Genomic DNA, 23,333 nt, shown 5'->3' on the forward strand with positions numbered 1-23,333 from the left:
GACTCGAGCTCCAAAAATTTAAACTTGGAATATTTTTTGACTTAGCTCGATTAAAGCTTAAATTTAAACTTTAACAAAAATCTTAAGTACATAAAAACTTTATATTATATTTTTTTAAAAGGAATAAAATATAAATGGTAATATTATTATTAATTTAATTAAAAACTAAAAATTTAATATATTATTTTTCTAGTTGCTCATGAGCTTTTCAAATCAAATATCAAGTAGTTCACTTCAACTCGTTAAGAATTTAAGTTGTGTTTGAACTCAAGTCGAGTCAATTCGATTTAAAAGTTGATCGAATTTTGATCGAATTAATATCGAATAACTTACAATATGTCTCATCACTTACTGTCCTACTTACGTGTATTTCCAATTTTTTTATTAATACTTCTTTTTAAAAATATATATTTTTAGAAGTTTAATATATTTTATAATTTTTCTTTAAGCAACCTGTAAAATTTACGTGGAAGAATCGCGATGTTCTCTTTGTAGTAATATATCATAAAAGTTATTAAAATGTAATGTTAAAATTGATCAAATAACTTAATTGATTCGATTTTTAAATTTAAAAGTTTAATTGATTTAATTTCTTGATTTGGAGGTTCAATGGAATGTAAAAAGAAATTTTGAATATAATTTATTTTTAGAAAGGTTTTAAAGTTTCATATATCTTTAAATTTAAATTTAATGAATATTTTATAATTTTTAATAATATAATTATAAAAATAACTATTTAAATACAATTTAGTAACCTTTAAGATATATTTTCTTTTTTCTAATTGCGTGGGTTCCACGTGAAATCTATGGGCATTTTTTCTGTGCTTTATTGTTTGTGAAGATTTTACCCCATTACCATCTTGGTCTAGCCCTAGCCCTAGCCCTAACCCTAGCCCCTATGTTATTATGTGTCGGGATTTAAGCTTTAGCTCATTCATTTTGTTTGTCTGCGTGCCATTTGGATTATGTTCGTTAGTTAATTAATGCAAATTATATGTTAAAAAAATAAGTAAGTTAATTCTCGAACCACAAATTAAAATAAGTAGAGTATAGTGGGTATATTCGTTTCAAAAGAAATATATTTAATTAGTTTTTAAAAAATATGAAGTAAAATGAAATAAACAATACAATAAATGCAATAATATGAATAATTTTAGGCCTTTGACTAGTAGATGATTCTTGATGTGAATAAGGGTGCTCAAATAGATAATTCGGTTAACCGACCGAATTTAATTATCCAAATTTCATTAATTGATTTTTTTCTTATTAATCGTTAATCGAACTGAATTTTAAAAAAATTTAACTGAACCGAAATAAGTTAGATTAATTGATTGATTAATCGAATTAATCAAAATTTATAAATAATACATATTAAATATTTATTATTTTTTTATTATTCGGTTAATTTGGTAAAAACCTATTTTAAAAGTCTGTATTTTCGTTTTGATTATTATTACAAATAAAAGTATATTAAAGCCAACCTCTAGATTTTGGTGTTTTGTCTGGTGTTATAACTCTAGTTTTAGGTACGAGAGGTCCCGAGTTCGATTCTTGAACTCCCTTTTTTTTTTTTTGCTGATTCGACTGGTATATTAAAGCAGTTTCGTTAGTCGAAATTGAGGGTTTAGCCGTCAGCTCTGGAAGTGGTTGTGTGAGAGAGAGAGATGGGTAGGAGGATACTGAACGATGCGTTGAGGTCAATAGTGAATGCGGAGAAGAGAGGCAAAGCGTCGGTGGAACTGAAACCAATCTCCACCGTTATATCTTCCTTTCTTAATATCATGAAAAATCAAGGTGAACTCTTTTTTTTCCCCTTTTTTTTATCAATAAAGGTATTTCATTGCATCAAAGAACCATACAGTGAAGTAATTCAACAAAAACCATCTATGTAATTAGAAGAAAAACTAAGCAAAACACGCAGTTTGACACTATACCAAACTTTCTGAATGAATCTAACTACTTCAACGTTGGTATTTTGAAAATTAGGAAAGCAATGAATTGTGGTAAGAAAAGCTACAACTCTAATAGAGCTGTCTGACTTTCCCCCTTGGCTTTCCTAGTAAACTAGCTGATTTCTCTCCCCCAGGGTTAAACATTTATACCAGAGTTGTTTCCAAACATCTCCAGAGAAAGAGCAATAGATGCTCAATAGTCTTCCTTATGAGTGGTACAAAAGCTGCAAGAGTCGTCTGCAATGATTTTCCAACGCAACATTCTATCTTTCGTAGCTAGTCTGTGTTTTCATGGAAATAGGAGTCTTAGGGACATCTGTATCAGAAATGTTAAAATCCCAGGAAATAGATCAAATAGCTCTTTCCATTTAACCATTGAGTCAAACCAAAAGCTGAAATCAGCTTTTCCCAATTTATACTTGAATAATACTTTGAAGGACTTTCTCAAATCAAAGAGATATCTCCATATCCAGTTAGAACCAGGTGTTTTAGTTAAGCCCCAAAAGATCATGATATCTTTAATACCAAGCCCGCCTTCTTTCTTAGACGTGGATACAATAGAATGTCCCAATCAACAACTCCTCTCCCAGAAGCATTAGTATTACCCTTCCATAAGAAACTTATGGATATAAAAACACTTCAACACCAATATACCTGCATGATACTCAAAACAGAGTTGATCAGTTGAACTCTTCCTGTAAAGAAAGGTGCTTCACTATCCAAGAGCTGATTCGGTTCGTATCTTCTGAACAAGCTTTTGTGCATCTCTTTAGTTATTCTTGAGGAAATTAAAGGAACAACGAGATAAGTATCTGGGAGAGTACCTTCCCCGAACCCTAGAAACTGAAGGATCTGATCTTTAAGCCCTCTTTGCATACTGCAACGGAAAATGGAGCCCTTTGTTTCATTGATTTGGAGTCCTAAGACATTTCTGAAGTGTTTAAGGGCACTGACCAAGCATAGGGGACTTAGGATCGCCTTCTCTTAGACTTGTTTTTACCAGGAAATATCCTTCTAAACATCCATTCACCATAACCAAAACCAAGGAGTTCTCACACAATTCATACCCCGTCAATAAGCTGGTGAGGAAAATTTAAACCGAGGAGAACTTCTATAAATGTCCCAATGCAAGGAATCATAAGCTTTCCCATGCTCTATCTTCATAGCACATCTAGCAACCCCATCATTCCTGAGATAATTACTTACATGCTCATGAGCAAGCAATATGTTGTCAACAATTTTTCTATCAGGCACAAATGCAGATTGAGTAGGGTTACTAATTCTGGAGAGAATATGCCCTAATCCACCAGTTAAAATCTTGGTAACACCTTGTAGAAAACTGTACAACATGCAATTAGACCTGTAACCTGTGAGGCTTTCAGGATGTTTTTTTCTGTTCTTTATTCTTTATTACATTGTTTTTTATTATGGCTTTTGATTATTTAGGGTAATAATCGAGGGTTTGTGATTTATTTTATATTTTGTTGATTAATCTCAAGAGTTGGTTAAATTGAAGTGATCCAGCTAACAGTGAGCTATAAGCTTATTTGGTGACGCACTTTTTTTTGGCTAATTTGAATGTTGGAAGCTGCTGGTTCATATTTAGACTGTACAAGTATCCATAACATATGAATATGAATCCCTTTTTGTTAAAAAATTGAAGGACAATGGGGATTTATTCTGCAGCTGATGATGTAATACGAAAGTGGTGCATTCTCCTTCACTCTTATGGTTTATTTTCACTTTTGCTTGAAACACGTGTGTTTAGATGTTAAATGATTACCAGAATTCATGCTTCTATCTTCAGTTGCCAGGTTATTTTATCAATATGATGTAGAAAGAACTATGAAAAGTTTGTTCTTTTTCTTCTTATCAATCTTAGTTTTGGGTTTTTTAAGCTTTGAAAACCGTTAGGCATCATGCTCTTTTTGATGCATTAGCGCAGTCATAATCTCATGAACTAAGCGTCTACAAATCTAGTTGTCTTGTGTGTTTAGACTTGTGGCAACTGCTACTTTTGAATCTATTGCTTATTGTTGGGTCTTTGACTTCTTTGTAATTTTTATTTTGAAAGGATACATAAAGAATTTCGAGGTCCATGATCCTCATAGAGTGGGGAGGATAACGGTTGAACTGCAAGGCAGGGTAAATGATTGTCGGGCACTCACTTACAGGCAGGACATCAAAGCAAAGGATATCGAAAAATACAAAACAGTTAAACTTCCAACACGACAGGTTTGTTGAAAATCCTTGTGTCTGGTGTTACCCATTGCCATTTTAATGTAGAAAGTGCTTGGGATTATAAAATGCAAGCATTCCAGCTATGTTAGTAGAATCTTTAAGTCATGGAACGATGACCTCTTCTGGTTTGATACTGACCTTGCTTATTGTTCTTATGACATGCAGTGGGGTTATGTCGTGATTTCAACTCCAGATGGTGTTTTGGATCATGAAGAAGCTATTAGAAGGAATGTTGGTGGGCAGGTTCTGGGTTATTTTCATTAGATTCGTTTATCTTTTTTATCACTGTCTGATGTGAAATGGAGAAGGGTGGTTCTTTAAGCACTGCTTTATGTGTTAAACTTCTAATCGATATCTATCAGAACTTGGTATCATTAAAACAGTATGATCACAGTAATAACAATTTTGGCTTCATGCCTTGATTTGTTTTTATTTTCGTAATAATTGAACTACAAAAGCAAACTTCAAATTTAATTGCTTTGGAATTTTATATTGTTTGCTCCTATGGTAATTTGCTAACAATGGCGTTTCACTATGTCGCACTCAGCCTGAGAAACTTATTGCGCTCTTAATTCTCTAATCTCAAAGGAACTGTTTTGCCGCAAGTATCAAATCAAATAATAAACAAATAATATTTCAACTCTACTTGGTAAAACATCCCTATAAAGTTTAAAAAAGAATCTGTTAACATGCAAATCGAAGATAAGTCACCAATAACATGAACACGGCATATCAGAATGCACGAAGTATCTGTACACTAGCGATTCTGCCTGAGAGAATTCAAGTGCGCAGTCAAGGCATCGAAATCGGGAAGCTTTGGATGAACATGATTAGCACTCTCCTTAGATGATACCTCCCCATCTGAAGTTTTAGCATTCAAACTTTTGGCACTACCCGATGTTGTACTCTTCCAGACATGGGCAGACTGTTGTTCTTTCACTGATGACTTCAATGTTACACCAACTGAAGAGCCTTTGGTCTCTGAAACCGGCCTTGAAGTTGGTTGAGGGGCCAACCGAGAATGCTGAGAACTTTCCCGGTTATCTGAGTTCTTTTTGTCAGGCTGTCTCTTCGGAACTTCTTCATCAGCATCAGTACTCCTTGTGGTTAAACTCTTCTTCTCACCATGGTCAAACACTACTGCTGGTTCAGAGGAAACGGTAGTTCTGTAATTGGAACTTCTACGTGAATGTGGAAGAGAGGCCTTTGTCCTTCGAGATAAATTTGTGTTTGAGTGAGCCTTCAAACTTGCTTTAGGAAAATCTTCATCAGAATCATTATTCCCAGAATTAAAATATGGGACAGTGCCCCTTGAGCTTGATTTTTTACTTTCTTCAAAAATTGAAGTTATGTTGTTATGGCCATCAATGCTACTAGAAGTATCTTTTGGTTGTTCCTCAGAACCATCATCACTAGAGTCAACCTGATTAACCAATGCTCTCGGGCCCAGCTTTCTACTCACTTCATCATTCCCTTTCCTACTGTATGGCTCTTGATCATAAGTTCCAGAATTAACCGAAGCTTCCACTGCTGCGGGAGAAGATTTCGTCATTCCAGTTGATGTATCACTGGCAGCTTCTCCATAGGAAAACACATTGTCTCGTGGGATTTTTGAATACGTTGGGTACCTATAACCCTTATTTCGTAGGCCACCTGTCAAGTTTCCAAATTTCAATTCCTTACTTTCTTCCAGATTAGACTCATTGGAATGTTCGATCTCTTCAATGCCTTCAGCCAACTGTGGAGTCAAACTACTTTTGTTTTCAGGCTTGTTGGAACCCATATTCTGTTTACCTTCACTAAAATAGCTACTCCTGACAAACTTAGATTTGTCTACCACCTCTTCACTTTCTGAACTAGGGCCATAATCATCAAAAGTTGCAGGCAAGTCAACCACATTGGAAGGAGCTGAAAAGCTGCTTGAACTTTCAAAGAAGGCCTGTGTAGTCCACTCCTCTGAGAAAATATGCGATTTTGAAATAGAATTTTCAGGTGAACTGTTGTTCTGCTGAACTCTCCAAGAATTTCCAGTTGTAAATGGATGAGTAGGAGATCTTTGACCTGGAGAAGAAAAGTTAATGTTATATTCACGTACTTTATGCTCTTCCTCCAAACCAAAATTATCTTCATAATCATCTGATCTGTAGTCATCAAAAACTGCTGAGGCATTGTCGAAAGAATCTGTTGTTTCTTTTGTGCTTCTTGGAAGGCTTCCTTTATCATTGGGAAGAAATAAATCTTCATCGTAATCATTTCTGGACTTCTGACGGTTTAAATTTGATACAACAACATGATCATCATGGGTCTTCGTATCATGCAGTTCATTCTCAAATTCCATCCTGCTTTCATCCAAGTTTTTCTGATCATTATCAGACTTCTGCCAATCTAATTTAGAGACAAGATTATGATCATCAGTGAAAGTGTTTGATTGAAAATGAGAAGAGGGATAGCTTGATTGGTCTCCGACCCTTACTTCATGATGATCAAGATTCAGAGTATTCTTAATATCATGCAGTTCATTCACAGATTGCATCCCATTTTTGCCCGAGTTTCTATTGATACTCGGTTCAGTAAAATGCTCCATCTGCCTGCCTTCAGACGTGTTTATTTGAGAATAAGCATCTGCAGTTTCATTATTCACTGATGCTTTTTCACTGTAGGAAGCTGCAGTTGACTTAAAGGAATTGTGAGTGGAGTTATCACTGCTCCTAGCAACGCTACTATGTTTATAACCCCCTGAATTCCTTCCATGATGGGAATTATTAACCGGATGTCTGGCATGATGTTCATTTTGAGACGATGAGTGGGTATACTTTTGTAGTTCCTCATCTTTCATACTATGAGGAGGTGACATGTGTGATTCCATTGGATGCTGTTGTGAGATACTACCACGGCTTGAAAGTTCGGCAGCAGCTCTGGCAGCCATGCTTGCTCGCTCTGCAGATTCTGCAGCTTCCTGAGCGGCAGCAGTAGCATCTTTAAATTCCATTTGCCAATGTTGATTTGATAATGAGGAAGGTCTCTCATTACCAGAATATGAATTCCTAAATTCCATCCCATGATTCTCAATTCCTGAAAAACCAAATACCCAAATATTTACCAACAATTAACACAGAACAAATGATTAAAAAATTACTGAAAGGAAATCGACAGCAAGTTTAAATCTAATAATTAACATACCATGTTTTGAATTTGGTGGATAAGTTCTAGAGGACATCGAATTATTGGTACTAGTATTTGACTAATCAAAATTATTAGGATGAAGAGATGATCCTGAGTTGTGCTCATAGAAACGTGTTGGTGCGTCACTTTTTCCAATGTGTTTTGAATCTTGAACATGAGGTGGCTCCCTATCATTATTAGGAAGTTGAACACTGGGAGGTCTCTGCTCATGACTGGATGAAGCTTGGATAATTGGAGGATCTGCCAAAATTTTGGTGGCCTCCATAGAAGTATTTGGTCCATTCTGCAGGAGCAAATTCATATGGAGAGAGAATTAGTGATCGAGAAAATCAATTAACCACTTCATAACCAAATATTCTACTAGTCTTACCAGCATGTCATCATAAATCTTTGATTCTTTCGCTCCAAATGATTCAGGATTCCAGTTGATCTTATGTTCCTCAGCAATTGCAGTCAAAATTTTGAGTTTAGTTGGACCATCAGGTGCATTAGCAGATAGTTTTTCAACCAACTAAAGGAAACAAAAAGATTTTGTTAGGGCTACCTAATTTTCATATGTTTGAGTAAATTTCAACAACATTTTATTCAATAGTAGATGTTCCATACTAACCATGCGACCAACACCACAATTAGGACGCAATTCAAGCGCAGAAGAAGTAAATTCTTTTCCATATTTTGCCGTAAAATGTTTGGAAACATCCTTGAGTTCTGGTATTTCTTCACACCTTGCAGATGCAAATACGACACTTGATATTGCTTCCTTCAAATCAATGGGGCAGTTTCTGAATAATTAAGGTCAGTAAAAACACAACTCAGTTATTAACAGAAGTAGCGGTTGACACAATTTAATTTTGTAGAAAGACCAACAGCAATTATAAAATCTTGCTCTCTATAAGCTAACAATGATACGTTTATTATTTATCCATCAATACATGCTTACCTATCTATGCATTTAACACACAAATCCAGCCATGTAAAGCCAATGCAATAACCAGGCACCCCAAATTCTGGCAGAAGTTGCCAATCTACTAAAAGTTCAAATCAAAGTAGTTTTTCGGTATGTGAATTGAATATCACTTTCCCTAGCTATATTACTTCGGATGGGTGTGAGTGGCAGATATATGTATATTCAATTTTTTTGCAAGTTCTTTCCATATATTAGGAGGGCCTTTGCAGCGTCATATCCCAGTACCTAAGTCCATATATGCATTGCACACAAGTCTTGGACATAAATATTTCAAGAAAAACGAAAGTTGAAACAACAAAATGCCCCCAAGAATTCCCTAGGTATCAAGTAAGCTTAACCAATTCGAGTTGCTTTAACAATGAAGGTCTCTTTATCTCTACTTATTCAAACGCTAGCTCAGTAAAATTACCCTAATTCCATAAAAGGCAATTAAAAACAATATATGAATAGTAAAGAAAGTAAATTTACACACTTTTGTGATTCGATGATGGGCATGCGAGCCAGGATAAGTTCACAGTATATCTCGAGAAGATTAAACGCTGCCAGTCTTTTCTTCCCTAACCACATGCTCCACCTGAAAATTTTAAAAAATTAGTTAGTACCACCTGAACTCAAAACAAAGCATGATCGAGAAACTTCGATGGAACTTTAATACCCGAATTCTGGCCGTTTGATCTTGTCCTGAATCCAGTAATTGAGCCAATTCCCTCTTTAAGTGATGAACATTTGCTTCTCTCTTGTTCTTCATTAGCTTTATTCGTGGTATCGCTAGCTTTAAAGCTGTCTTGCTACATCAAATCAAAATTCACAAAAAATTCCAAAAGATCATACCACCTCTTCGATTCATACACACACAAAAAAAACAATTCGATTAATAAACAGTTATAGAAATAAGATTAAGAGAAGTATTTTACCATTTGGCCGGCTTGAAGCTCCGGTGAAGCATATTTCTTCGATGGGGTGTCCGATAATTCGTTAAAGAATGGAATTAAAAGGAATTAGAAAGGGGGGGTTACCAAAAATGAGATTTTGATTTGGTCGGATGAGTAGTTGTTAACGGGATTTGGGATTCTTCGCGATGAAGAAGGATAAAGGAGTCTGATTGGAGTTTTCGCGGAAATTGAAATGTCGTATTTTTAAAACCTTAATTTCTTGTGATGGTCAGGTAATGGAATCTAATTAGAAGTCACAGCACTCGATTTCTGGGAATAGTGTAAGAAAACGTGTGGAGTCAAATTCGATAGGAGGGGACACTGAATAAATGAACGACTGTTCAACGACAATTACCAAAACGCCTCTCAAAGGTACATAAATTTCTAGAATTTCTAGATCTCTCATTCAGAATAGTATCTACACGCTATTATATATAAATCCCTTATTTGTATTAAATTTACTAATTGTTTCATCATTTAGCTTTAAATTTTTAGAAGATTTTATGAGCTTACTTTATTTATTGTTACGCCATGTATTTATCAATTTAAAATTAAAGGCTAAAGTTCCACGTAATAACTTGTAAGGCTTGTTTGGGCCAATAAACTAATTGGTGATATATACGTCAGGTTCACGCAGGCGCTAACATCCTAACCCCAATTGCTGGCCTCAATCAATTAGTTCGAATGGCATCTGCCTGTTTCAAGCAGTTTTTTGACCAAATGAAGGAGAACTATGTTCGAATTCATTAAAATACCAAGCTTATAAACATTTTAAAAAAAATAAAATACCCATATATAAGAAAAAGAGAATATTTGGGTATTTACTACGAGCTTTCACTATACTTTAGGCAGCATATTGCAACAGAAGTCTGAGGAGCAGCTTCAACCTCAAATGGGATCAAAAAACTCAATCTAGCACATCTATAAGTCTAACAAACAAATTAAGCAATCAATCAATTCTGATTTTAGAACTAATACCAATTTGGTAATGCTTTTCAAAAAGATTGGTAGAAAAGTGATTTTTAATCTAGCACACCTATAAGTCTAACAAACAAATTAATTATCTGTGCGTTTTTAGCGAAGGAGGGGATTGATTATTGGAGGAAGAAAGGGTTGAAGGGAGTGGCGTTTAAAGTGGATTTTAGGATAGCATATGACTCGGTAGATTGGTCCATACTGATGAAGATCATGGAACTCATGGGTTTCAGACAAAGGTGGCGACCCCGGATTCTAAAATGCATCTCAACAACATCCATTTCTATCTTAGTAAATGGTTCACCTACTGATTATTTTAGGATATCTAGAGGATTACGACAAGGTTGCTCATTGTTGCCAATGTTATTTAATTTGGTGGGAGAATTTCTCAGTCTATTACTCTCCAAAGCGGTGAAGTGGGGTTTGTTCGATGGATTTCAGATTGGCACCTCAGACCATCTGTTCGTCTTGACTCACCTGCAGTTTGCGGACGTTCTCCTAATTTTCTGCAATGCTTTAGAAAAACAATTAAAGAATATAAAAGGGTACTAATCTTTGAATTGTGCTCGGGGTTGCAATTAAATTTAAATAAAAGCAGAATCTTTGGAATTAATATGGAAAACGACACGCTAAGGGGGTAGGCAACATCTATTGATTGTTCTATTGGAGTTTTCCCGACCGAGTACCTAGGGCTGCCTCTTGGAGAGAAAAAAAGAATTCCTCGGCACTATGGGAACTGGTGGTGCAGCGTTTCTATCAGAAATTGGTTGGCTGAAAAGTGGCTACCTTATCTATTGCGAGGAGGTTGGTGCTGATTAAATCAATGTTGAGATCCTTACCAATTTACTATTTATCCTTCAAAATGCCGTCGAAAGTGTTGAGAAAATTAAACTCTATCATGGAAAACTTCATATGGGGTGGATCAAATGAGAGGAATAGGATACATTGGGTAAAGTGGTCAAAGGTGTGTAAACCAAAAATTGTTGGGGGCCTCGGCATTCATGATTTAAAACTTGTGAATAGGGCTCTACTAGGGATATGGGTTTGGAAATTTGTTATTGAAAAAGGGTCGTGGTGGAAGATGAAGTTGTGCAGCAAGTATAATGTTGATGCTCAGTAGATTGTTCTTAATAAAGTTATGCCTTTTAACTCCTTGTGACTGTGGAGATGATAGTAAATAATTAGTGGAAAGATGATGAATTTGGTGTTACTATTCGGAGTCGTCTAAAAGTACAATTGAGGAATGGGAATTTGATACTCTTTTGACATGATAGTTGGATAGGTAATATTCCGTTGAAAGTTCAGTTTACCTGGCTCTTTATTCTCTACGAAAATAAAAGGCGAGAAAAATATCAGAGTTTGGTTCCCCTACTTCGAATGGGTCTATTGGACTGAGAACTAAAAAGTTGAATGGAACTCATGTCGATCCTGAATAATGTTAGTTTGGACTCGTCGGTGGAGGACTTTAGGGTATGGACTAAAAACGGAGAAGGAATTTACTCGGTCAACTCTTGTGTCAAATTAGTGGTAGGGTTGTCTGAAAATGATCCATTGATCTGGTTGAAGAATATTGGGAGTGGTCTTATGCCCCCAAGAGTTGAAATTTTTGTGTGGCAGGTTTTTAATCAAAAAATGACACTTAAATCGAAGTTAATAAGGAGAGGCATAAATGAGATTGTGGAACCCCTTTTCCCGTTATGTGGTGTGGATGTAAAGTCTGTTCACCACCTATTCTTTACTTCCAGTGTAGCTTGGGGTCTTTGGGTTCAATTTCTACGACTTTGGAATGTTTCTTCGGTAGTTTCTAATTCGAAAAAAGTTTTCCTGGAAGAATGGCCTAGTTTATGTCCAAAGTTTGTATTTTTGGAACTTCATCCCTAGTGCCATCTTATGGACCATCTAGAAATTTCGAAATTCCCATGATCATTGAGAATGGGAAGCTATATCAATCCAACCTTTTTTTTAAATTTATTTCAGGTTGGCTTCTTGGTTCTTGGCAAAGCTTCCAAACCATCATATCTCCTTTGATTGTCTGGTTGGGAATCCTATTTTGGTTGATTCTTACCCAACCATCGAGGCCTTAGTTACGTCCCCCTTCTCCTGGTCTCCTCTGCCCTCGGGTTTCTTTAAGGTAAATATGGATGGGGATGTGAATAAAGATTGGTTGGGAAGTGGTATTAGTGGTCTACTGAGAGATGAAGAGAGTAAGTTAATGGGGTCGTTCTCCCATGCTGCTGGCCTAGGACCTCCAATTTTTATTGAATTGAAAGCCATCCAAGTGGGCTTTTCCTTATTTATATAATCTGAATGGTGTGATAAAAGTCGGTTGATTTTGGAAAGTGACAGTGCCATAGTGTTAGAGTTGTTACAAAATCCTGGAAATTGACCTATGACTTTTTTTTAAAGTTAGTTAAGGAAATTATGAATGTTGCATTGGTTCGTAATGTGATCTTTAGACATATTAAGCATTCTGCAAACTAGGAGGCAGATGCTTTAGCTAAGGCAGAGATAGGATAATTAAAGGGAGTTTTTGTAACTAGAGAGTAAGTGTACTTAAAGGGGTCTTGTTGAGCTTTTGGTTTCTCAGTTGAATTGTAATATTGCTCTGTGTTGGTTCTAATGAATAAAATTTTGAGGTACTCTTTTCCTCCTTCCAATGTCCGTCGTAAAACTTAGTTTTACGATGGTTGTAGACACCCGTTTTTGTTTGAGTTTTAATTATTATTATTATTATTATTAATTGTTATTAATTAATTATTATTTGTTATGGACAGATCCAAAACAATACAAAATGGCCCAAATACCATTAAGTACAAAAGAATAGGACCATTGAAGCCCAAGAAGATCCAAGCTCGATACAAGTGTTCAGGCCCAATGATTCAACTCACCTGGATGATCCAACATGCCAAACAGGAGCAAAATCCACTTCAGAGCCCATACCGACTAGGGTTTTACCCTATCTCTCCAGTCGCCTCCCAATCTCAGTCGTTGGATCTGATTGAGATCCAACGACCCATAAACATCAACAATAGGGTTTTTCACCCTAAGTGAGAAACTGCCGCTGCCACCAAAAAATCCAGACCGTTTGATGGTGTGCGTGCAATACACGCGCCAACCTTCTGTTCTCCCCGTCGCGTGAACCGTTATCGGGATTCCCCATCGTCGCTGTCTCCTATTGATGCTGTCATTTTCTACCTACAATGACAAGAACTCGTCATCAATAGTAAAAAGGGGACAAATCAACCCCAACAGTTATATATCACCAAATCTAAAACCCCATTTAAAAAATCCTAAATCCTAAAAAATCAGGGATTTTACTTACCAAAATTCAGAGAAATCATTCCCCTATGGTAGATCTCATCATTTCACCCTAAAATCGCTATAAATGGAGCATGCAACAACCATAAGAGAGAGGGAAACAAAGAAAGAAAAAAGAGAAGAGAAAAATGGACTAGATTTTTACAAAAAAAAGAGAGAAAAAGAATAAAAAAATAGAGAGAAGTGAGAACAAAAAAAATGAGACTAAAAATATCCTTACCCAGATCGTCAATCTTCGTTTCATCGGATAAAAGAACCCATCTCCGAAGGTAAAGGTATCTTCCCTTTTTTAATATGGTTTTGGGGTTTAGGTTTTGAGTTTTCTTAGAGAGAGACAGAGAAGAAAGAGAGAAAAAGAGTGAAAGGGGGTTCTCGACGAGGCTTACTCCCCATGGCCATCGATCTTCGGTGGTCAGGGAGCCTCGATGGTTCATCTCCCATGGTGGGAATAGTGGTTTTGAGAGAGTTTTCTCTCTCCAAAGAATGAAAAAAAATAGAAATGAGAAATGAGAGGGGAATGGCTGGTTTGGGTTTAGTTTCAAACATATATATCACCTGTGAAACGATGTAATTTTAGAAGGGGGTAGTGTTGTATTTTCGTGCATCGGGTAATAATTGTTTCAGTCTATCTGGTTTTGTAATCTTACCTTCTGGCCATTAATTGAAGTGTTATATTATTTTTTTTGAGCTCTTATCTTTCAATGTTTATATTTAAGTCACCATCATATGTATTATACCAATTTCGTTATTGTTAGACTTTGGTCATAATATTTGCAAATCTTTCATTTCAGTCATTGCTTTGTATCCTGTTGCTCTTAGGTATAATTCTTATTTACCTTTTCGAATATTTTTGGTTCATTTTATTTTGGTCCTTTGTACTTACAAATGTTTAAAATTGTGTGATTCATACTTTGAAGTCTTGTGTTTGGTTATGTATACTTTTCGGTCACTAATTTTGACTGGGTGTTAACTTGGAATTTATTTTCAGTTTAGTCCTTGTTGTTTTGACTATATTGAGTTTTAATTCATGTAATTATTACATAATAGGGTCTGTGACTTTTATTTCATTTTGTTTTGGTACTTACTGCTGCTATATATGAAATTTGATATATTTTTGTTCTTGACTCTCTTTTTTCCATGTTATTATTTTAGTTCCCCATCTCCAATGTTGTTAAAAACCGGTCTATTTGTGCTTTCAGTTCCTCGAAATTTTGTTTATATGCAATTTGATCACCGTCTTATGTTTGAAAATTCGGATCATTGTATGATTAGTTTCCTGTATTTCTGTATTCATGTGTTTTGATCATTGTATTATTTACTTGTCGTATATTAGCCCTTAACTTAGTGTGTACCTATTTTGCTGTAAATATTGCGATGTATTCGATGCCATGTTAAATATTTATACGTGTATGTCTACATGTGTATATTTTTTCGTGTAGTATATTTACGTACTTTTTATGCTTATTTATTTAATAATTTGTTATGTTACTCAAAGATTTTCAAGAACATTTATTTGTAGAATGGACGTGGAAAGCACTACTCGATCGAAGTAGTGTAATCCTATATGACATTCAAACGAAATATGAGCTTGAAAACTCGAGCATTTTTTAATGGTAAATTTTTATATAATATAATATTTCATTTTATTTTTATTTTGTTTTATTTAATGTTGATATTAATAATTCATGTTTTTGAAAAATGAATCACAATTTTATTTCATGCAAATTTTTTATATTAATTCAATGTTTTAAATAATTCAAAGATAGAATCTTTTATTACAAACGAGAAATAGTTGAGATAGCTTTCCCTGACGGAGGATTGTAAATCTCGAAGTTTCTTATAAAGTCAATGAATTTTCTTTAAATAATTAATTCGGAATAAATTAATTAAACTTTAATAAATGAATCATATTCTAATTTTATATTTGGATTTGTAATTTTCACCATTTGCAATAATATAGCGACTAAATATCAATTTTGGGCGTTGTAGGGGTGTTAATCCTTCCCCACACGTAATCAACTCCCGGATCTATTAAGTTAGGGTTTTGGTAAACACAGAGCAATTTTTGTCTTAAAAAATAATTTTTCTTAAAATTGTTTTAAAAGATATTTTTAGGTATTCAACCTACCTAGCCCAAATGTCGATGACGATTCCAATTTAAAATTTTCAAATCAATTTAAAACCGCCAATTTTTCAAATAAAGTCATAATTGTTTTTAAAATTTAATTGTTAAAAAAAATGGTTATGACACTGGTTATGAAGGGGTTTTAATTATACCTCTTATCTTTATAAAAAAAAAGTCACTGCTGGCAAACCATGAACCAATGCCCTCCAATTATGGATTATTATTAATCGGGACAGAAACAGAAAGGAAGATGAGAAAAGTTCGAGTAATTTGCACAATTACCATCAATCTTGGATACAGTTAATTCTGATAAGATAACAAGAGAACAGCAAGGCTTATCAACCTAAGCCATTTCAAATATAAAATTTATTAGGCTCTCTCTTTAACCACTGATTTCTCACCTCAAAAATTTCATGAAAACAACAAAAGAATACTCATCAAGGGGTTGGCCACAATCCAACTCTGTGAACAGTGATAAAGGCACTCACATCAAACTCCCTCAAATACCATCCATTCACTTAGACGTAGTAGCCGGTGAAGGTAAAACCCCTTCCCACAATCTCACCTGCACAGAACCATCCAAAGCACTCCAGTCCAAACAACGCTGCAATACCAGCATCTTCAATCTTCAGTTCTTTCCTGTTCTTCCACAGATTCTTCACATAATCAAGCTCCTTCCAGAATGACTCAGTACGACCAGGGATACTGCACAAATTGCATAAAAAAGAGTTAATTTGACATATCCTTGTGATTTTGATTTTAACAAGTATTACTGCCTCCACTGAGTAAACTAATATTTGTTTCTAATGGTACAGCACAAAACAAGTAAATTGCAATATAATGAGTATAATCATTGATTATTTGTAACACGCAAAATCATAAGCAACACAACCACATTGTTTTGTCCTTTTATTTTTCTGTTCTGAAGCTCACAGCACGTCATATGCGGTCACAGAAATCACAAGGATGTTAAAGAAAATGCAGTCTTGTAATTTTGTTCTCATGAACTCAATAGTTTCCTAGTAAGGTGTGTGACAGCTTCCATTTGGTCTCTGTCCAGCAGATGAAACTAGGGAAATCCCAAATATGAGCCTCATACTGATATAGATGGGTAACAAAATTATATATTTTCCTAGGAATTCTCCACAAAATGGTTTCTCCGTTCATGGATTAAAAATGATTTCTACCACTACTAATTAATCCAATTCTCTAATAATAACAACAGTAGTTTCATTTCATGTGGACAACTTAAAATTACATGACCAAAGATGTTGCCTCTGCATGCTCTCGCTTTCGCAACTGAAATTCCATATAAAATTTCATATGTACCACTTCTATCAGGAACAAAAATTCACTTGGTTCACGCGTAAGAAATATAGTATATAACATCTGCACACACAATAGACCATATATGTCAATGTCTCATTTTTATATGATTAAAAGTAGGTGCGATAACATACATTTCAGAACCAAATTTTGTGCAGGCAAATTGACCGACTCTAAGGTAAGCAAAATACAATGATACATTGTGGCAACAAAGGAAAAAGAAAGTTCATGTATTAAATGAAACATTTTAATCTTTATAGAAACTCAAAGGCAAGTAAAAATACCTAGCAAGGCGAGTGTAAAAGAGCTGCTTAGACAACTCGTTGCACTTCTCAACTGTTGGTGGCTCCTGGATGTATTGTTTGTTCTGCTCCAACAACTGCCTGTAGTAAGAAGTTCCGTGTTTGACTACAAGCTTGGACGCTTCAGAGGCCTTCGATTGCAACTGCAGCAGTTTTGACGCCATCAGAATCTGCACCGTATATAAAACATAAAACAAGTCCTTAGAAAAAATTATTTTCCACGAAAATGCCTTGTATAAAACTTAAAGCAGAAAGAACATAAAATCATTCAAAACCCTAAAAATTAACATAAATCCAATCGACAACATAACGATGAATAGTGATCGAGCTCTAAAATCAATAGATCTGAGTACATAAAGAGAATTGCGAAAGATTTGGAAATCAAATACACTGTAGATCTACGCACAAGAAGGGAGTTTTAGCTTTGATTAGAGCAAGTAAAAGATACTGGTTAACGGCAAGGACGTGAGGAGACTGATCTAGGCTTCCTAGATTTCATTTCCCTTCAACTTATTAGCTTCCTAGATTTCATTTTATTTCATTAAAGAGAAAATAACTTCAGTGACCAAAAATGCCTTATAATATACGAATTTAATTAACTTTTTTTGGATTTGTCAAAATGACCAACAAATTCGCAACGCGAATTCCAATTTCGCAATCCAGTTTCCAATTTCGCAACGCGAATATGTAAATCGCATTGCGTTTTTCCAAATTCGCGTTGCAATATTCCAAATTCGCAACGCGAAAGTCAAATTCGCAACTGAATTTCAAATTCGCAACGCGAATTTAATTTCGCAATAGGTTTTAGTTTCGCAACACAAATATTTTGGGTATATAACAACACAGCAGCAACAACTCATAACCTAAATCCCTAAATCGCAACTCATTCCATCTCCATCTATCACTCTCTCCGGCGACATCCGTTCCTATATCCAACGACATCCTTCCCCATCTCTATTTGTTTTACATAATTTTATTTCTATATAATTTTTCAATGATTTCTCTCACAAATTATCAACTATCAACTTAATAAAGGTATGCTTTTCTCTAAGTTAGTGATGATATCTAGTTTATAGCTCGTTTGTTTAGTAAATTAATTTACAATTTTTAGAATGAAATCATCTAATGTTGATCATGTTTGGATAGATTTATGTTTTGGAGGGTCATGGGAGAATGTTCATGGTGTTTTATAATATGTGCCTTTACCCATGAATCTTCAGCTAAAACTGTCAATAAAAAAGTTAACTTATGAAACTCTAATGTTACGTGTTGCAAAGAAATTGAATTTAGAGCCTCTAAGTGGATTTAGGCTATCTTATCTGAGAAAAGGTAAAGTTTATTTGTTAACCGACAATGAAGATGGGGAACGATTCATTGCTTACATTAGTGTTTTGCAAGAAGATGATGTTACATTATATGTTGTTGAACCTAGAAGTAGTGAAGTTGGGTCAGTAGCGGGTAGTAATCAACTAAGTTCTTCAACCCAAAATTTAATGGTTCCACCACAATTTCATCACCAAGCAAATTTTATTTCACCACATTTCCAATACCAAACACAATATCAAACACAATCTCAAAACCCACAACCTTTTCCTAATCCAAATCCAATCAACTTTCAGCACCAAATTCCGGTTTTCGTATTGACCAGTTAGACAATTATGAGTCAACAGAAAAAATTGTGAGTACTAGTCAGTATTCGAAATTTGATCTTGGTCAATACCCGGACTTTGATCTTGGTCAATACCTGGACTTTGATCTTGGTCAATACTCGGATTTTGATGATGTGATGGAAGAAGAAACAGACCCTGCATGTAATGATTTTGATATTGGTCAAAATCCAAATTTTGATGATGAAACAGCCGCTGCCGAGGAAGATGTTGTTGATGATAATGAGGAGGAAGTTACGACTGTGAATGAACAAGTTGAACATCCATTCTGTAATTCATATAACCCTGAAGAAGAAAAAGAGGAAGAAGAAAAAGAAGAAGAAGAAGTCCCCGAAGAAAGGAAAAAGAAGAAAATGCCACGAGAGTATAACTGGAATATTCCAGAATTACTTCAGATACCAGAAGAAGAGTTGGTAAAGATATCAGTTGATTGTTACACAAAAGTTATTCGTATCAAGAAAGATGATTGTTTTGATACAAAGGAAGACTTGAAGATAGCTTTGTATACGAAATGTGTGGAAGATGGCTATCAACTAAGAGTTAACAAATCAAGCAAAGATCGTTTCGAAACAAGGTGTATGATTGAAAAAAACTGTACGTAGCGTATGATTGCTAAGAGGATAAAAGATTGTGAAATGTTTCAAGTTAGGACTTTTATTGATAAACATACATGTTCAAGAACCCAAGTTTTTCCTCACCATAGACAGGCAAACAAAAAGGTGTTGGGTGGTTTTCTGGCTGAGTTAATGTTTTTGAATGGAAGGGTATATCGGGGACATGAAATTATGACTGACATGAATGCTCGGTTCAAGATTAGTATCTCATATTCTCAAGCTTGGAGAGCCAAATGTTATGCCTTGGAATTGTTGAGGGGGTCGCCAGAAGCATCGTTTGCCCAACTGCTGGTTTATTATCACAATTTAAAGTTGAAAAATCCTGGGTCGGTAACTCATATCAAAACAGATAAAGATGGACGTTTTGAGTTGCTGTTTATCGCCATTGGTGCTGCAGTTAGTAAATAATTATAATTTTGTTGACTTATTTTTGGTAGTTGTGTAACCCCCTAGACCCTGCCTATGCGTTTCGACTAAGTCTAGTGGATCACATTATGATTCTTAAAGACATTTTTCCGAAACCGTTATTAAATCAATGTAAAATCACATTATAAATGACATGAAATTATAATAAATCATACTATCAAAACCCAACTTGTAAATATAATACCAATAGGTAATAAATTAATTTAAAACATATCTTAAAAATCAAATCTTGATAAACCGAATAGTAATAGCAAAAGTGTCATCATATTAAAATCCCATACTTTAAAATAAGGTCCATGTCAACAAAATAAAGTCAACTTGCAAGGTAAAAATATTACAATCAGATATACTTCAAGAGATATGTTGATCCTCCAAGTGCTCGAACCGAGGTATCTAACCAACGGTATCTGAAAGGGGAAAACATTTTCGAAAGGTGAGCTAGGCTCAGTGTGTCCCAACATTTCCATAAAATCACAATAGGTACAAATCATAGTCCAGTAATCTCACAAATTCGTAAAAGAGTTTAACTTTTTGAAAATCATAGTTTAAACCCTTTTCCGGTACACCATCAGTAGTTCCCAAAATTATTTTCCATATAGCTTACTTTATGCACATAGCAAAAAGAAAGCCGACTTAAGGATAGGCTCTGAAGCTTGTATCCTTAAGCCCAAGTCAATAAGTCCATATAGCTTACCCTAAGCACACAGCAAAGGAAAGCCGACCTAATGAAACATCTTGGGGCCCTCAAGAGTCACATTAGGCCCAGTTAGCTTGATCAGAGCTATTCCATCGTAATTCAATTCCAAAATTCAATTGCACCGTGACACAAATTCCATAAATCCAAAAACATGGTAATCATATACCAATTCAAAACAAAAATTAGATAGCAGCCATATTCCAGGAATTGTCACATTAAATTGGTGCATCAATAAAACAATAACCAATGAATTCGGTGTACCACATATTAAAACCAATAAAACAGTTCAGTAATAAGTAGGGAACACACCTCGACAATAGATTCAAATAACAAATCTACTGATTGCTGGTTTCACCACGCTCTGCTATAGTTTTCGAACGGGTGAATACTGGTACACGTGGTTTAATTGATCTAGAAGAGCTGGGTCGAGCTGTCGAACGATCCGGAGAGTCTCTTGTACCTTCAAACAATAATATTTATCAGTCCCAAATCCTATTTAATTGTTCAAAGCTAAACTTCTTAAGTATATAAGCATTTTTCGGGTTTGACTATCAATTTGAGGTATTTCGAGTCTGAATTTGGCCAAACGGATTGCGGAATCGGAATCAGGGCGTCGAAAAACATAAAGTATGACTTTTCGAAAATTCAAATTCTTGGTCAAAGTCAAATTCAACCACTTTGACCGTAGATTTGGAGACCTTCGGATTGAATTTGACAAAACGGACCACGGAAACGGATTCGGCACGTCGAAAACTATCAGGATAGGTATACTCGGAAAAGATTAACGGTCGTTTAATGCTCGGTCAAAGCCATTTTAAGTTTTGGTCAAAGAAAGTCAACGGTCAACGGTCAACGGTCGGGTTGGGTCGGGTCAACGGTCGGGTCGGGTCGGGTCAACGGTCGGGTCGGGTCGGGTCAACGGTCGGGTCGGGTCAACCGATTCAGACCGGTCAAACCGGTTCGAACCGGTTGAAACCGGTCAAACCGGTCAGAACCGGTTGAAAACCGGTTAAACCGGTTTCCAGCAGCCACTCGCCCTGCGGCGGCGCGTGTGGCGCGTGAGGCGTCCTCCGGGGCCCTAAAAATCCCGGAAAAATTTCTAAAAATTATTTTGAGCGATTTCGAGATACTTACAACGATCGGTTCAAATTTTTGAACGGCGGAGAGCTCGATTTCAAATCGGCCGAATCTTTGACTGCACCACCTCCTCACGCGCCGCCGTCTACGGCGGATAAGGTTGACACCGGTGAACTCGGAACGGCACAAGGAACACGATGGTGCGGGAGGTGTCGTAAACGGAGCAACGATCAACGGTGAATTTAAGATTTCCTCGGCGATAGAGCTAACAAAACCGTCGCTACTTTGACTGGAAATTCCCGACGTTTGGCCGCGTTTCGCTTCAATTAATTTGAAGGGTTTGTTCCTCGCTCGATGATGAACACAACGGTGGTTTTAAAACGATGATCAGAATTTGGACGGCATCGGAATCGGGCTTGGAAGTAAGGGTACGAGAGAAGGAAAATTGAGCAAATTCTCAATTGTGTTTTCTGATTTACAATCAGAAACCACGCTTAAATTATAAGCCTGCCGACACTCCTTGGAGGAATTCAGGGCTTGGTCCCTGAATTTCCTTCAACTTATAAAATGGCCTATAACTTTTCATAAATTTTAGTTCAGTCATTAAATTTCACCAATTTTTCACAATTAACGTCCATTTTCAATTAAATATTATTTTGTAAATATTCGGGTTGTTACAATTCTCCCCCTCTACAAGAAATTTCGTCCTCGAAATTTACCTTATGAGAATAGTTGAGGAAACTGAGCCTCCATTGACTCCAATGTCTCCCAAGTAGCTTTTGAGGGGCCTCGATTACTCCACTGAACTTTGACCATTGGAATTCGCCTATTCCGAAGAACTCTTTCATCTCTTTCTAAAATCTGAATGGGCTCCTCCTCATATGACAAATCCGGTCTCAGCTCTACTTCTTCAACCTGAATAATGTGACTTGGATCTGGACGGTATCGCTTTAACATAGACACATGAAAAACATCATGAATACGACTGAGGTGGGAAGGCAACTCAAGCTGATAAGCAACAAGTCCAACTTTCTTCAGAATACGATACGACCCAATAAATCGTGGACTCAATTTACCCTTACGCCCGAATCTCAATACTTTCTTCCACGGTGAAACTTTTAAGAAGACCTGATCACCAACCTCAAATTGTATATCTTTCATTCTCTGATCTGCATAAGACTTCTGCCTATCAAATGCCTCTTTCAAACGGTCACGTATCAATCTGACTGTGTCCTCCGTCTCTCGCACTAACTCAGGTCCCAACGTTTTCCTATCACGCAACTCAGTCCAACAGATCGGAGTGCGACATTTACGCCCATAAAATGCTTCATAGGGTGCCATACGAATGTTGGTCTGATAACTGTTATTGTAAGCAAATTCAGCCAAAGGCAAAAAGTTCTCCCAGCTACCAGGAAAATCGATTACGCAACCCCACAACATATCCTCAAGAATCTGAATCACTCTCTCAGATTGACCATCAGTTTGTGGGTGAAAGGATGTGCTATAATCCAATCTTATTCCCAAAGTCGTA

The 23,333-nt window shown here is 35.8% G+C and overlaps 3 protein-coding genes and 1 long non-coding RNA gene across 6 annotated transcripts; 1 reads left to right on the plus strand and 3 right to left on the minus strand.

Moving 5' to 3' along the window:
* Positions 1-1,611: 1,611 nt before the first annotated feature.
* On the plus strand, positions 1,612-4,523 carry LOC120207343 (40S ribosomal protein S15a-5). The gene is made up of 3 exons (XM_039206820.1): positions 1,612-1,794; positions 4,027-4,187; positions 4,359-4,523. Exons 1-3 carry the CDS (start codon positions 1,665-1,667, stop codon positions 4,455-4,457), a joined length of 390 nt encoding a protein of 129 aa, XP_039062751.1. The 5' UTR covers positions 1,612-1,664; the 3' UTR covers positions 4,458-4,523.
* Positions 4,524-4,806: 283 nt separating this feature from the next.
* Positions 4,807-9,339, minus strand: LOC120207344. Of its 2 annotated transcripts, XM_039206821.1 has the most exons (7): positions 9,258-9,339; positions 8,999-9,131; positions 8,816-8,917; positions 7,987-8,158; positions 7,747-7,887; positions 7,374-7,659; positions 4,807-7,265 (listed from the first exon to the last, which is right to left on the minus strand). In XM_039206821.1, the coding sequence occupies exons 6-7, from the start codon at positions 7,408-7,410 to the stop codon at positions 4,951-4,953; spliced, it is 2,352 nt and encodes a 783-aa protein (XP_039062752.1). In that variant the 5' UTR covers positions 7,411-7,659; positions 7,747-7,887; positions 7,987-8,158; positions 8,816-8,917; positions 8,999-9,131; positions 9,258-9,339; the 3' UTR covers positions 4,807-4,950. The 2 variants fall into 2 exon arrangements, with proteins under 2 accessions (XP_039062752.1, XP_039062753.1); XM_039206822.1 differs by having other exon boundaries at positions 8,816-9,131.
* Positions 9,340-13,507: 4,168 nt separating this feature from the next.
* LOC120207347 lies at positions 13,508-22,856 on the minus strand. Its single transcript, XR_005524191.1, has 3 exons — positions 22,846-22,856; positions 15,976-16,176; positions 13,508-13,518 (listed from the first exon to the last, which is right to left on the minus strand). It is a non-coding gene; the product is annotated as an uncharacterized LOC120207347 (long non-coding RNA).
* Positions 15,957-17,500, minus strand: LOC120207346. Of its 2 annotated transcripts, XM_039206824.1 has the most exons (3): positions 17,304-17,500; positions 16,259-16,398; positions 16,163-16,191 (listed from the first exon to the last, which is right to left on the minus strand). In XM_039206824.1, the coding sequence occupies exons 1-3, from the start codon at positions 17,483-17,485 to the stop codon at positions 16,178-16,180; spliced, it is 336 nt and encodes a 111-aa protein (XP_039062755.1). In that variant the 5' UTR covers positions 17,486-17,500; the 3' UTR covers positions 16,163-16,177. The 2 variants fall into 2 exon arrangements, with proteins under 2 accessions (XP_039062754.1, XP_039062755.1); XM_039206823.1 differs by having other exon boundaries at positions 15,957-16,398.
* Positions 22,857-23,333: the final 477 nt, after the last annotated feature.

This window comes from Hibiscus syriacus, unplaced genomic scaffold (genome assembly GCF_006381635.1).
Source record: "Hibiscus syriacus cultivar Baekdansim isolate YM2019G1 unplaced genomic scaffold, ASM638163v2 tig00014445_pilon, whole genome shotgun sequence".
In the NCBI taxonomy this organism is placed as follows: Eukaryota; Viridiplantae; Streptophyta; class Magnoliopsida; order Malvales; family Malvaceae; genus Hibiscus; species Hibiscus syriacus.

Bases quoted from the DNA above. Each gene is read 5' to 3' on its own strand.
- LOC120207343 (XM_039206820.1), top strand. From the start codon at position 1,665: ATGGGTAGGAGGATACTGAACGATGCGTTGAGGTCAATAGTGAATGCG. The intron at 1,795-4,026 runs GTGAACTCTTTT...TTATTTTGAAAG, and splicing joins TAATATCATGAAAAATCAAG to GATACATAAAGAATTTCGAG. The intron at 4,188-4,358 runs GTTTGTTGAAAA...TATGACATGCAG, and splicing joins TTAAACTTCCAACACGACAG to TGGGGTTATGTCGTGATTTC.
- LOC120207344 (XM_039206821.1), bottom strand. From the start codon at position 7,410: ATGTCCTCTAGAACTTATCCACCAAATTCAAAACATG. The intron at 7,266-7,373 runs GTATGTTAATTA...TTGGTTTTTCAG, and splicing joins TCCACCAAATTCAAAACATG to GAATTGAGAATCATGGGATG.
- LOC120207346 (XM_039206823.1), bottom strand. From the start codon at position 17,485: ATGGCGTCAAAACTGCTGCAGTTGCAATCGAAGGCCTCTGAAGCGTCC. The intron at 16,399-17,303 runs GTATTTTTACTT...CAATTTGTGCAG, and splicing joins TTTTACACTCGCCTTGCTAG to TATCCCTGGTCGTACTGAGT.